This window comes from Myotis davidii, unplaced genomic scaffold, assembly GCF_000327345.1.
Source record: "Myotis davidii unplaced genomic scaffold, ASM32734v1 scaffold1593, whole genome shotgun sequence".
Classification (NCBI taxonomy): domain Eukaryota; kingdom Metazoa; phylum Chordata; class Mammalia; order Chiroptera; family Vespertilionidae; genus Myotis; species Myotis davidii.
Genome location: NW_006284711.1, coordinates 264,149 through 276,689, shown reverse-complemented (window position 1 = coordinate 276,689; position 12,541 = coordinate 264,149). Strand labels below are relative to the sequence as shown.

The window sequence follows — 12,541 nt, the reverse complement described above, 5'->3', positions numbered from 1 at the left end:
GCGGGTAGAAGTGTGAGTGCGGCGAGGAACTAGACTAGAGGGAGCCGGGCCGGTGAGGCCGCCGCCGCCGCCATGCAGGAAATCATCGCCAGCGTGGACCACATCAAGTTCGACTTGGAGATCGCGGTGGAGCAGCAGCTCGGGGCGCAGCCGCTGCCCTTCCCCGGCATGGACAGTGAGCGTGGGGCCGGCGGGCCAGGGGCGCAACCGACTCGGAACTGGGACCCCTTCCCCTCGGTCCTGGGACCCGCACGCGGGAGCCCACCTTCCTCAGACCTTTGATCCCCCGGGGGTAGTTTAACATAATCTTCAGGAGGGCTAGACCATGTCCGGCTGTTCAAATAATTGTTGAATGAAGGCGGGTATCCTCTTTAAAAAATATATATTATTGGTTTCAGAGAGGACAGGGAGAGAGAGAGAAACATCAACCACGAGAGAGAATCATTGATTGGCTGCCTTCTGCAAGCTTCCTACCGGAGGTTGAGCCCACACCCGGGGCGTGTGCCCTTGACCAGAATCCAATCCGGGACCCTTCAGTCCGCAGGCCGAGGCTCTATCCACTGAGCAAACCAGCCAGGGCAAGGCGGGTATCCTCAATTGGAAATCCTTCCCCCACCCCCCAGCCCCACAAACTCCCCAACTCCTGGAAAGCACTGTGCAGTCTCCTCCCCACCTCCAGTGCCCTCACTGTGCTCTCCCTTTTGCTTTCAAAACGGGGCCGTTGGCGGAGCCTGGAAGACCCGTCAGACTCTCAAGCTCCGTCCTTCTCCCAGGACTCACTTCTGGGAGCCTATCCCTCCGTTCTTTTCTGGACTCCAACTCTGGGTCTCTCATCCATCACCCCTGGCAGGTGCCCGAGCTCCCTTTTCAGGCTTTTTGAAATGCAAACAAGTGACACCTCCACGATCCCCAGTTCCACCGCCTTGAGTCCGCCCTACAAAATGGGCCTGCAGCCCAGAGCCAAGGAATCCCTTGCAAGTTAATAAGTAGAGGCACGAAAGTGGCCTTCGGAGGTGCTCCCTGTGGGTTTTCAGCAATTCCGAAATGCCTGCTGATGGACAAAACTTTGTGAAACCGGAAGGTTTATTCTGGTAGCCATGGCCGGTGAATTACTGGGCTCCTTGGAACAGCTGACCTTGATCCCACTGACTTCCACCACACGCACCCACCTGCGTTCACTGGCTCCCCTCACCTGAACCAGCTGCATCTGTAGAAGCAAAGCACTGCTCCTTTAATAATTGCGTTGGTATTGCAAATTAAGAGTAGTCCTGCTTTTTTGTCTTCAGTTATATGCTCTTCCTTCCCTAATGGTGTCATTCATTCATTCTCTCTCTCCCTCTCCCTCTCCCCCCCCCCTCCTTAGAGTCCCCATTCATGTGTGTTTCCTGTGAGATCATTCCCTCCCTCTGCCTCACATTAAAGTGCTGGGGAATGAGCCCTCTGGAAGGTCCAAGCACTGGGTAATTTCCCTGATCTTGTGCTCCATCCTTCCTTTGCCCACTCACTCCCAAATCCTCGAAAGCATTTTTATTATAGGAGACTCTCAGAAAGCCTGTATAATGACTGGTCTTAACATATGTGTCTCGTTTTGCATAGGCCGAGGCTTTTCTTGCTTGGTTGGGCTTTGTTTTTTGTTTTTTTTTGTTTTTTTTTTTTGCCAGCCTATTTCCTGTATCATGAACATTTCATAGGTCAAAGGCCAGAAGGTTTTCCTCTCCCTGTCTTCGGATGTCATCAGTAGCAATTGCACCTTGCTTTGTTGACCCTTCCCCCTTTCTCTCCTTTCTACAGAGTCAGGGGCTGCTGTCTGTGAATTCTTTTTGAAAGCTGCCTGTGGCAAAGGTAAGAGACCCCTGGTTCCTTGATGTTCGTGCTGAGGTGCCTTCTACCTCTCTCTCCCCTAGCAGACTTGTAGGCCATCAGGTCTCTAGCTTAAATTGCTTTCTCAAGAATAACAGTGTCCTTAGATGAAACTGGTTTGGATAGGGTAGGAACATGATGGGTGTTCTGCCTGAAACCTAAAACACGGCACCGAACCTGGCCCTGAATCAGCTTTCTCACCTCACTTTCCCTGTGGCCACAAGCTGACCCATGACATGAACAGAAGCTCCTAGCACTGAGATGTTCAGAAACTTCCTCAAGTTTGTATGCAATGCATTTCTTCAGTTCTGTTGTTGATCTTTCTTAGGTATTGGAGGCTAAAGATGCAGCCCGCGTGGAGTCAGACTTCTGCTGGTAGTCCTCTTTACCTCTCTCTTTTAGGACTGTGTTTCCCAAACTCACAGAGTTACTGAATGGCTGAGCCCAGTATCTGAGCCCAGGCCTTTGTGATTCTACAGTCTGTACAGGCTCACTGTTCTCCATATCCTCTCATCCAAAAAACCCCACACCCAACAATAGTCTGTCTCATGGAGTCTTGTTCATACTAACCAGGCCCCCACAGAGGCTGCGTGAGCCAGATTATTCATAAGGAGAAGTATTGGGTGGACCTTATATACTATACATAGGTCTGGCCATTTTTCTTTTTCTAGGCAAATTTATTTGGTTACTAAATTTGATCACAACTTGAAAGAGAACACAGAATTAGAGCAAGATTGGTTTTAATGACTGATTTTGGCAAGTTTTGGTTCTATAACTCAGTCATTTATCACTAAGACGATAGACATACCAGTAGGTCAGCCAGTTTGACCTCCAGCTTTCCAGTTGGAATCATCATCCCTAGGCTCATTCCCATGTCCTTGCTCAGTAAATCTGCCTTTCTGACCTGCCACCATCTGTTAGCAACTGTCCTTAACATGGGCATTATGACTGTTTCTTTGTTAACTAATACAGTAGCCACTAGCCACATGTGGCTATTCAAATTTAAATCAATTAAAATTAAATGAAATTAAGAATGCAGTTCCTCAATCATACTAGCCATATTTCAAGTGTTTAATAGCCACATGTGGCTACTGACTGCCTTATTGGACAGCATAAATATAGAACTTCCATCATTGCAGAAAGTTCTGTTGGACAGGGCTGGTCCAGAAATTTCCCAGTCACAACCTCATTCTGGTTGGGCCTTCCCAGTAGTCTTGCCAGGCCACTACTTAGCAATAGGACCTTCTCAGGGTATGGCTCTGTCCTGTCAGTAACGATGATCACTCAGGTCCTACTGCAGAAGGCAGGCCTCCCCCAGTTTGTATGCAATGCATTTCTTCAGTTCTGTAACTGATTTTCTTAGTTATTAGAGGCTAAGTAGGTACTTTTAACTAAAGATGGAGCCCACCTGGAGTCCAGGCTTCTACTGGTGGTCCTCTTTACCTTCTATCTTTTAGGCTAGAAGATAGCTTAAGTAAAACTGGGGTTTCCCGAACCCCAATCTTTGTTTAACTAGGCCTGCAATGTTTGCCATGTCCATATATCACTGGAACTATTCTTTAATTAAATAAAGAAATAAACCCACCCCTCCCCCACACCACTGTTGATCTTGTCAAGCCTCCATCTTAAATACAATCTGTGAAATCAAGATGTTTTAGTTAGATTTTATTAAAACACATTAAAATAAAAGACATAACTATTTAAACTTAAAATGTGTGCCCATGTACTGCCTAAAATCACATTGCCTTCTGCTAGGGGCAGCCACAACCTTCTGGGACATTCTGGTTTTCGGTGCCTCAGGACAGTGTGGGGAGAAGGCGCCTTGGCTCCCCCAGGCCTAGTGCCCTGGGCTCAGGGCTACATCTTTCTATCTTCCTCCGCAGGGGGCATGTGCCCGTTTCGCCACATTAGTGGTGAGAAGACAGTGGTGTGCAAACACTGGCTGCGAGGGCTGTGCAAGAAGGGGGACCAGTGCGAGTTCCTCCATGAGTATGACATGACCAAGATGCCTGAGTGCTACTTCTACTCAAAGTTTGGTAAGGCAGTTCGGTAAGGTGTGGCCAGGCCCCTTCCTCCATTCAGAACCCGCCGCCCCCGCCCCCCAGCATCAGTAACTCTAGGGAGGCTCCACCAAGAACCAAGACCCAGAGGAGTTAAGCAACTGCTCAGGCACTCTGGGTATCTCCCGTCTCCAATCTGTCCAGCTTCAGATGAGAACCTTAGGCATTGCTCTCCAACCCTCAGCTGGCCTATTAGTCATGGGAAGTTATTCCCTATTAATCCCTACGTCTGTGTAGTGCTTCTGTGTGTTTTCTTGTTTGTTTATTTTTTGTTAATCCTCACCAGAGGATATTTTTTCCATTGACTTTTTTTTTTTTTAAGAGAGTGGGAGGGAGGGAATGAGAGAGAAATATTGATGTGAGAGAGACACATCAGTTGGTTGCCTCCAGGGCTGGGGATCAAACCTGCAACCCAGGTACATGACTTTGACCAGAAATCAAACCTGAGACCCTTCGATGCGTGGATTGGTGCTCTAACCAGTGAACATACCGGCCAGGGTAGTGCTTCCGGTTTTTGAGCACTTTCAGGTAATTTGGGAATTTGAGACTAATGAGAGCCCCCCAGTGGGTGGGTGAGAGTGCAGCTGGCTAGAGGCCTTGTTTCTGCTCAAGTCTACCTTCTCCCTTAAACCAACTTCTTGTTGTGTGGCAACTGATTGCCCCCCTGAGTTGGTTTCCTTCTCTCTGAAAATGTTATCCCAGGTAGTAGCTTGTCTGTCCTAAATACCCCTTAAGAATAGCAAGTTTGGGGAGCTGTATTCTGTTGGCAGAGAGCCCTACTCTTCACCTTGAAACAGATTGGCTTGATCCCTGCTTAGAGAACATGTGGCCTAAGTTGTCCTGAGTGAACTGCATGGAGAAGTAGAGACAGGCTGAGGGCAGTGGGGCTGGCACAGGGCTCGGCCAAGCTGTTGTGCTCTCTGATGGAACTAGTATCTGGCTCTCTGCTCTGAGTGAGGTTGACCAGGAAAAATCCTTGTTGGTCAGGACAAGGGCTAGCTCTGGCCTCAGGACCGCCAACCCCACGCCCTGTGCGAAAGGAGACTGGAAGCCTGGTGGGAGAGTGGAAGCCTGCTATACTCTCTGTGGTGGGCCGAGGAGTGCTGGACCTGCTGCACGCTTTCAAAGCACTGTTGTCAGAGGAGACGCTAATTATTACAGCAGCCCAACAGGCTTGGCCTGCTGGCTTATTAATTAGAGTTATGGTGCTTTTTTTTTTTTTTTTTGAGAGAGGCAACAAACTACAAAGTCAGCACAGACAGAAATAGGACTCAGATTTCCAAGCTTCCTGCCCTCCCCTGGAGCCATCACTGAAAGAAAGCAGTGGCTTCTCAATGGGAACCTTCTTTCATCTGACCCCAAAGGCAGGAGCCAGCCCTCAGGGCAGACTCTCAAGGGTGCCTCTGCAAGCTCACCTGGGTCCCCTACTTCTCTGCTGATGACCATGGGCACAGCAGCCCCCCGACCTCCCTCCTGACCTGGTGTAAACATACTGTCTGCAGCTCCTGTCACTGTAACACCGGTGAGGGTCCCCCTGCTAGGCCCTGAAGAGACAGTGATGAAGAAGACAGGCCCATTTCCTGCCCCATGGTACTTTTAATCTAGTGACCCAGGGCAAGAGGCAGCTGATATGTCAGTGAGACAAGAGACACGCTAAGTGCTCTGAAGGAGATAAACAGTGATGGAACCACGTGAAGAATCTCCTTTAGGTAGAATGGTCGGAAGGCCTCTCTTAGGAGGTGAGACCGGAGCTGGGATCTGAAGGCTAAGCAGGGCCAATCCTGGCAGATGAGTGTCTGGGAACAGCTGGGGGGCCATTGTGGCTGGAGGGGAGGAGGAAACGGGGGAGAGATGAGCCAGACCATGTAGGAACTTGGTGGGTCTGGGAAGGAGTTTGCATTTTCTCAGATTAGCATTTTATGTGTAACAGGTTGGAAAGGAAGGGCAAGCATGGAGGTGGCTGAACTGTAGCTGGTGAAAGATGCTAGTGGCAACTGGGCTGGTTGCTTCTAAGATAGCTTCTCTCACAAAGGCTTCATTGCCTTCTACCACAGGGACCCAAACTGAGTTGCAAAATCTTCCCTACTTTTGTCCTAAGAGGTAGACTCCTCAGACCTTTCCCCTGTCCCAGCTAGTACATGTGAAAAGCTGATCCAAGTAGAACAGTAATTTCCTGGCCTCAATTGGTACGTTTGCATACCTGGGCACACCACAGTCCCGGGACACCATCTTTGGTAAGGGACGGAGCCATGAGTTATTTAATGAGTGTGTGTATACCTTGTGCCCAGCTCTGTCAGTGTCATTGACTCTGGTGACAGCATGGACACATGTGAGGGGAGGACCTTCACAGCACACATACAGGTCAGAAAACCAAGGCCCTGAGGCACTCTATCAAGTCTCGGGGTTCGCCAGGCCAGGACTAGACCAGAACCACCTGGCACTCTTTGCCTTGGGAGAAACCGAGGTGGGTCTGGGTCCAGCTCTCCCAGGGCTATCCTGAGTGGACACATGTGTGGGTTTCCCTGCAGGGGAGTGCAGCAACAAGGAGTGCCCCTTCCTGCACATCGACCCCGAGTCCAAGATCAAGGACTGCCCTTGGTACGATCGTGGCTTCTGCAAGCACGGTAGGTGTCAGAGTGGCTGGGCCCCCTGGCAAGAGGCCAGTCCTCCCTCTGCCCACATGACCCTCTTACCTGTCCTGCCTACACCAGCAAACATGGTGTTAGACATCTGGGGGCTAGTGAGGCTTTTTTACACTCTCAACTCACTTGAGCTTCCCAAAACTCGTGTGGGCGACATTCTCTTCTGCATTTTCGATAAGGAAACTAGTATTTGAGAGGTTGTGTGTCCTGCCCACTGTCCCTATGAATAAGAGGCAAAGCCAGTAGTATCTGACAATGGTCTGGACAGGGCTCTGACCGGCACTGGGCACGAGAGCATCCCCTAAAGAGGGGGTGGTCTGAGTGCTTGATGCTGGCTCCACAGGTCCCCTGTGTAGGCACCGGCACACGCGGAGAGTCATCTGTGTGAATTACCTCGTGGGATTCTGCCCGGAGGGGCCGTCGTGTAAATTCATGCAGTGAGTAGCCAGTTCCTATCCCCCCAACTCCCACACTGCTCTTGCCCCAGGCCCTGCTGCCCTGTACATCTTTCCTGGGTTCAGTTGAGCTTTGGTCACTGGGTGGTGGTAGCACAGTGCCTGGGGTAGCAATAGGAGGTTGGGAAGGGATCCCAGCTGCTTCCTGAGCTCAGAGGTGGCTGACTACACCAGCATTTAACCTTTTTGGGGCACAGCCATCAGGGAATCTGATGAAAACTATGGGCCCTGTGTTCCAGAGAAACTCATGCACACATAGCCTTGCATATTTTTAGGGCCCTCAGGTTAAGAACTTAATGCTGTAGAGGAAGGGTACTATAATGTCAAGGCCTCCTATATGAATTACTGAGTTTGGGTTTCACATACACTTGGTTCATGTAACTCTCACAAGTATGAAAGAGAATGTCCTTTTTCACACATGAGGACACAGGCAGCTCAGCCACTGGCCAGGGTCACATGGTGGTAGGGGGTGGTGCCTGCTCAGAGACAGGTCTGCGGGCCTCCAAAGCCAGGTTCTTACCCAGCAAGGCTCAGCACTCCTCTCCTAGGCCTCAGTGCACCTGTCACTTTGGGCGGTTGAGGGGATAGGGTGGCACAGGGTGCTGCCTCCATCCATCCTGCTGACACCTGTATGGGAGCACAGTGTCCTGGTTGCTGCCACACGGTGAGTAAGTGACTTGGTCCCACTCCCTAGACGAAAGCCCAGGAGCCCAGAGGTGGCCCAGGGGTTCCTGCTTGTGGGACAGACAGACATGTCTTCCTGGGAGTCTGTTGTTAGAGAAGGTCTGGCACTTGAGTTGGATCCTGCAGGGAAGGGTGTGTATTGGAAGGGGCTCCCACACTCAAAGCCCCTCGTGGAGCAGGCTCATGCCTTCTGATGTTACCAACAGCTGTTTCCTTCATTCCTCTGAGCAGCACTTTCCCCAGGTCTCAGCCAGTTATAAACAGAGCTGGGTCTGAGCCCAGGCATGTCAGTGCTGTTCTTCCCACTATCCTATGGCTTCAGGGGCAGAGCTGAGAGCCAACATTCACCCTACGTCCAGTTGGTTCGTTTTTGTACTTGGGTAGAGACTGGCCATGATATTCCCTGGGCCAGAATTTGAGAACATCGCCTAGCCTAGCTCCTCTTTCATCTCTTCTTCTCTTGTTCTCATCCCCTCTGGTTGTTGGGTCACCAGCCCTCGATTTGAACTGCCAATGGGAACCACCGAGCAGCCTCCACTGCCCCAGCAGACGCAGCCTCCGTCAAAGGTATCGTGTTCTGGCCCTTCCTTGGCCCTATGGCATTGCTGGCCCTGGCAATGCCCTTGCAATAGAGAACTCAGTGCCTGCGTCAATGCCTGGTCTGTCATAGCCCCAGCTGGAGACCTGTGAGAGGGCTCAGGAGGAGGCAAGACAGTCATCCTGAGTTCCAGCAGAAAATTCAGGGAGCTGAGCAGTTCGTTATCTGCCTCTAGATATGGAGGGCTGTCTGCTGGAGCTGAATGCCCACTTGGTTTCTCTTCCCTTGCTTGGCGAGTGCCTTGAGCCCACCTTGGAGCCAGAGTGGAAGGCAGCAGGAGTTCCACGTCTCTGCCGTTCTTGCTTCTGGTTCAGACCCTTTCCTTTACAAATGGAGAAACTGACACTCCTAGAGGGAGGGGCTTGCCTGAGGTGCCACAGCTGGGCAGGAGCAGATCTGGGAACAAAACCAAGGCGGGCTAGTTCTCTGGCCAGTGCTGTGATCACTCTGGATGTTCCCAACTTCGGGGAATGCTGGGAACAGGGCTGAAGGACCAGCTGGCTCCGTTTTCTAGACAAAGGGTCCTATGACCCAGCAGTTGCCCGATTCCCCTCAAGCAGGAGGAAAGAGGAAAAGCCATGGACAAATGGGAATCAGCAGCAGCGCCACAGCTGCCCCCACTCCCCGCCCCCCAGCAAAGGCGCAAAGGCTTCCATTACTGGAGTGGAGGATTGGAAACCCGGAAGGCAGGACCACTGAGCAGTTGCCCGATTCCCCTCAAGCAGGAGGAAAGAGGAAAAGCCATGGACAAATGGGAATCAGCAGCAGCTGCACACCATCCCCGACTCCCCGCCCCCCAGCAAAGGCATCCTGGGTTTGATTACTGGAGTGGAGGATTGGAAACCCAGAAGGGCTGGCCACTGCACTAGGCAGGGTCTCAACATGCTGAATAAACCCACCCATGGACCTTGAGCCTAACCTCTTACCTGGCTGGACTTTGAACTTGTTGTCAAAGCCCCACTAGGCCTTCCTCACTGCTAGATGCTGAGTAGCCAGAAGAAATGTCCGCACTTGCCACACTGACCACCCCCATCCTCAGGAGGTTATGGGTGATCAGATAGAATTCCTTGTTAGCAGAGTTGGGAATTCTTGGGTGCTGGTGCAGCCGTGACAACCTGGGGGTTTCTAGCTTGGGATTCCTGTGTTTTTGGAGGCTGGAGCCAGAAACCACTTGGTTGGGAGGTGGCCTTGCTATCCAGTCCCACCCCAGGAGCCCCCATCCCCCTTGCTCATGTGACTCCCTAGTGGAGGGCCCTCTCAGCCCTAGACTGCAGTTCAGCATGTCAGCCTCCAACTGTTTTTCTGTGACTGTTGCTCGCCGTGTAGGCTGCTAAACATCTGGCTGAACCAAGCGTTCATCCTGACCTGAAGCTAGAACCTCAGAAACAAAAGTAAGGCCTGCTCATGCCCTCGCCCCACTGCCCCAGAGACCTCCTTGTCTCTTTGGTGTTTTGTTTTCTACTTTTATTTTTCGTTTATGTGTGTCTGCATGGTATTTTTCGGGCAGCCACTCCTGCCATCACCAGATGTTTCTATTCTGCCTGCTCTCCGGGGCCACCTCAGAAGCCCTTCTTCCTGTTGGTCATGCGGGAGTAGTCCCGCCCTCTTTTTTTCTGACCCCATTGGTAGTTTGCGTGCACGTGTTTTCTGCAGTAAAACCGTGTTGTGTAACTCTTTCCAGCAAAGTAACAATCCGCCATTACAAAGGTCGTCCTCCTTGATCCAGTTAACGAGTCAGAACTCTTCTCCCAATCAGCAGAGAGCTCCGCAGGTCATCGGGGTCATGCAGAGTCAAAACAGCAGCGCAGGCAACCGGGGACCCCGCCCATTGGAGCAGGTCACTTGTTACAAGGTGAGTCTTGGGTTGGGGGGTGGGGAGGGATCTTCACAGTCAGTGCCTGTTCCCTCATTCTCCAGAGAGTTAATTTTGAAAAATGAAGTCTTTGTTTTTGTTAATTGTAACAGTAAAAGTGGGCCATTATGGTGGGCTACTTTCTTCTACAACACACCAAGGCCAGGCACACGATTAAACACACAATGATGAATGGAATGTACTTTCAAAAAAGGAAGGGAAATCTGTCGGAGGCTAGGAATAAAGTGGAAGCAGGAATCCAGGGACAAGTGAGCCCTGAAGCCTCTGGTTGTCCTCAGATCCTGCGTGGGCACACGAAGGGAAAAGCTTTAGGCCCTTCTCTCCCCCTATGCATACACACATACACATAAAATAGGACACTCAGAAAAAGAGTAAGCTTTTTAAAACCCCACTAGGAAACCTGTGTGTTATTCTTGGCCCTTGATGGAAAGGGGTGAGTGGAGTTCCTTGAGTTTGTAGTCACTGGCAAGTCTTTCCATGAGTTTGGGCCTGTATTTATGCCCTTGGTGAAGGCTAAAAAGCTAGTTTTCTCATCTAAAACAGCCCAGGTGGGTCCTGGAACCTGGCTCTTTGATGAATTTATTCTCAACCCAGATCACACAGAATTCCCATAGCTAGAGTTCCAAAGAATGAGTTCACAATTAAAAATCATAAAACATAGAAGGAAACAAGCACCACCAAGTGAATCAGAAACAACGAATAATAGAACTAGACTTACAAAGACTTCAGATTGGGAATTGTTAGAAGAAATACAAAGTTAGTCCATACTTTTAAAAATAAAAAATTTATGATATAGAAGTGTGTAAGATACAAAGTGAGTGTTGTCCCTTACTCCCACCTTTTCTAAAACAGCCACTTTATTTATTGTATTCTGTTCTTATGCTTTTGGTTTTGGTTTTGGTACCCCTTTACACTCCAGAATCCCTAAGGGGGATCCCACCAGGGACCCTACTTGGATAACTGCCCTTCTAAACTTTCATTCACAGAAACACAAGGATGGTATGTATTTTAATATAAATGGGGTCCTAGTATGTATAGAGTTCTATACTTTTCTTTCTTTACAATATACTATAGATCTATTAGTACTGTAGATCTATACTGTATGCTATCAGTATATGTAAATCTAATCTTTTTCAGAGACTATAATCATATTTTATTGTACCAGTTCTGTTAGTAGACAGTTAAGCCATAATTTTTACAGCTAAAAATAGTGCTAAATCTAATACTTAGACATTTGTGATCTCTTGTCTCATGTCAGTAGCATCCATGCCTGCAAGTAGAAGGGCTGAGTAGAAGGCATATATTTAAAATGTTCATAGAAAAGTCAATTCACTGGACACTTCCCATGGCCATCAGACACTCACTGAGCACTGCTCTGTGCCAGCTCTGCTGAGGAAACAGACTGCTGCTACTCTATCCTGGGAGGGGTTTTTGTTCTCAGGAAGGCTGGTGCCCAAAGACACTAAAGTTAAAAGTGCACATGGATTCAGGGAAGGCCTCAGATTTCTAAGCCTGAGCCATAACAAGTGAAAAGTACAGAGGGGAATGAGAAAGTGATATCTGTCCTGTGCAGAGCAGCTTCCAACCAGTCAGTTCCCAAGTACTTCTTGCCTCCCTGTAGGACTCTTCAGCAGGGCTTCTGTGAAGCAAACTCTGCTAAGTGCTGGAACCTCAGAAAGCTGGGGTGAGGACCTGCCAAAACCTCTTCTTACCAGGGGCACTTTACAGCTAATATTAAAGTTGCCTTGTGGGAATCCTGGACTCCCCAGGATCAGCTGTGGAGTCTGATGGACATGCCAAGTGCCATGAATGGGCCCACACAGTCCCTCCCTCTGGTCATCACATCAACCAAAGGACTAACTGGCAGCTACCGAGGCCACTTGTCCACACAGGTCAGAAGGACAGGTAAAGACTTGAAAACATGAGGACAGCAGGCTTGGGAATAGAGCAGCCAAGAGTTCTAGGCAGTGGTGACCAATTAGAGCCCCATACTCCAGGAAGAGCCGAGGAAGCAGGGACTGCGAGGGCACTGAATGGGTTAGTGCAGAGTGGGTGCCCTACCACCTCCAGACCCCTTGTTTGGTGCTTGAGGATGCCATTTGCTTCCTTTCTTAGAATTCTCCTTTTTGAGGAGCAACAAGGTTGAATGAAGTAAAAATAAGGCAGGTACTGGATAATCAGAACCAGGACAAATCAGGGTCCATGCTGATTTTTGAGGTGATTTTACCGGGTCTGTTCACCCAAGTCTAACCATTTTGTCCCATCTCTGCTCCTGTGACCAAAACCTGTCCTCAGGGATAGCTTAGGCAAGAACCAGGAGGGGAAATCTGGGTGTACCCCACACAGTGTCCACAGCAATGAATCCCCCC

At 49.9% G+C, this 12,541-nt stretch overlaps 1 protein-coding gene across 4 annotated transcripts in view; it reads left to right on the top strand.

Moving 5' to 3' along the window:
• The first annotated feature begins 6 nt into the window (after nt 1-6).
• CPSF4 (cleavage and polyadenylation specific factor 4) overlaps nt 7-12,541 on the top strand; it is a 14,592-nt gene continuing 2,057 nt past the window's right edge. For 2 of the 4 annotated variants that reach the window (XM_006755021.2, XM_006755020.2), the window contains exons 1-7: nt 7-175; nt 1,792-1,842; nt 3,744-3,896; nt 6,449-6,544; nt 6,906-6,999; nt 8,196-8,268; nt 9,981-10,151. In XM_006755021.2, coding sequence (XP_006755084.1) covers nt 73-175; nt 1,792-1,842; nt 3,744-3,896; nt 6,449-6,544; nt 6,906-6,999; nt 8,196-8,268; nt 9,981-10,151 — 741 coding nt within the window. In that variant the 5' untranslated portion in view covers nt 7-72. The remainder of the gene's footprint in view (nt 176-1,791; nt 1,843-3,743; nt 3,897-6,448; nt 6,545-6,905; nt 7,000-8,195; nt 8,269-9,980; nt 10,152-12,541) is intronic. The other 2 variants (XM_006755023.2, XM_006755022.2) reach the window with 2 other exon arrangements.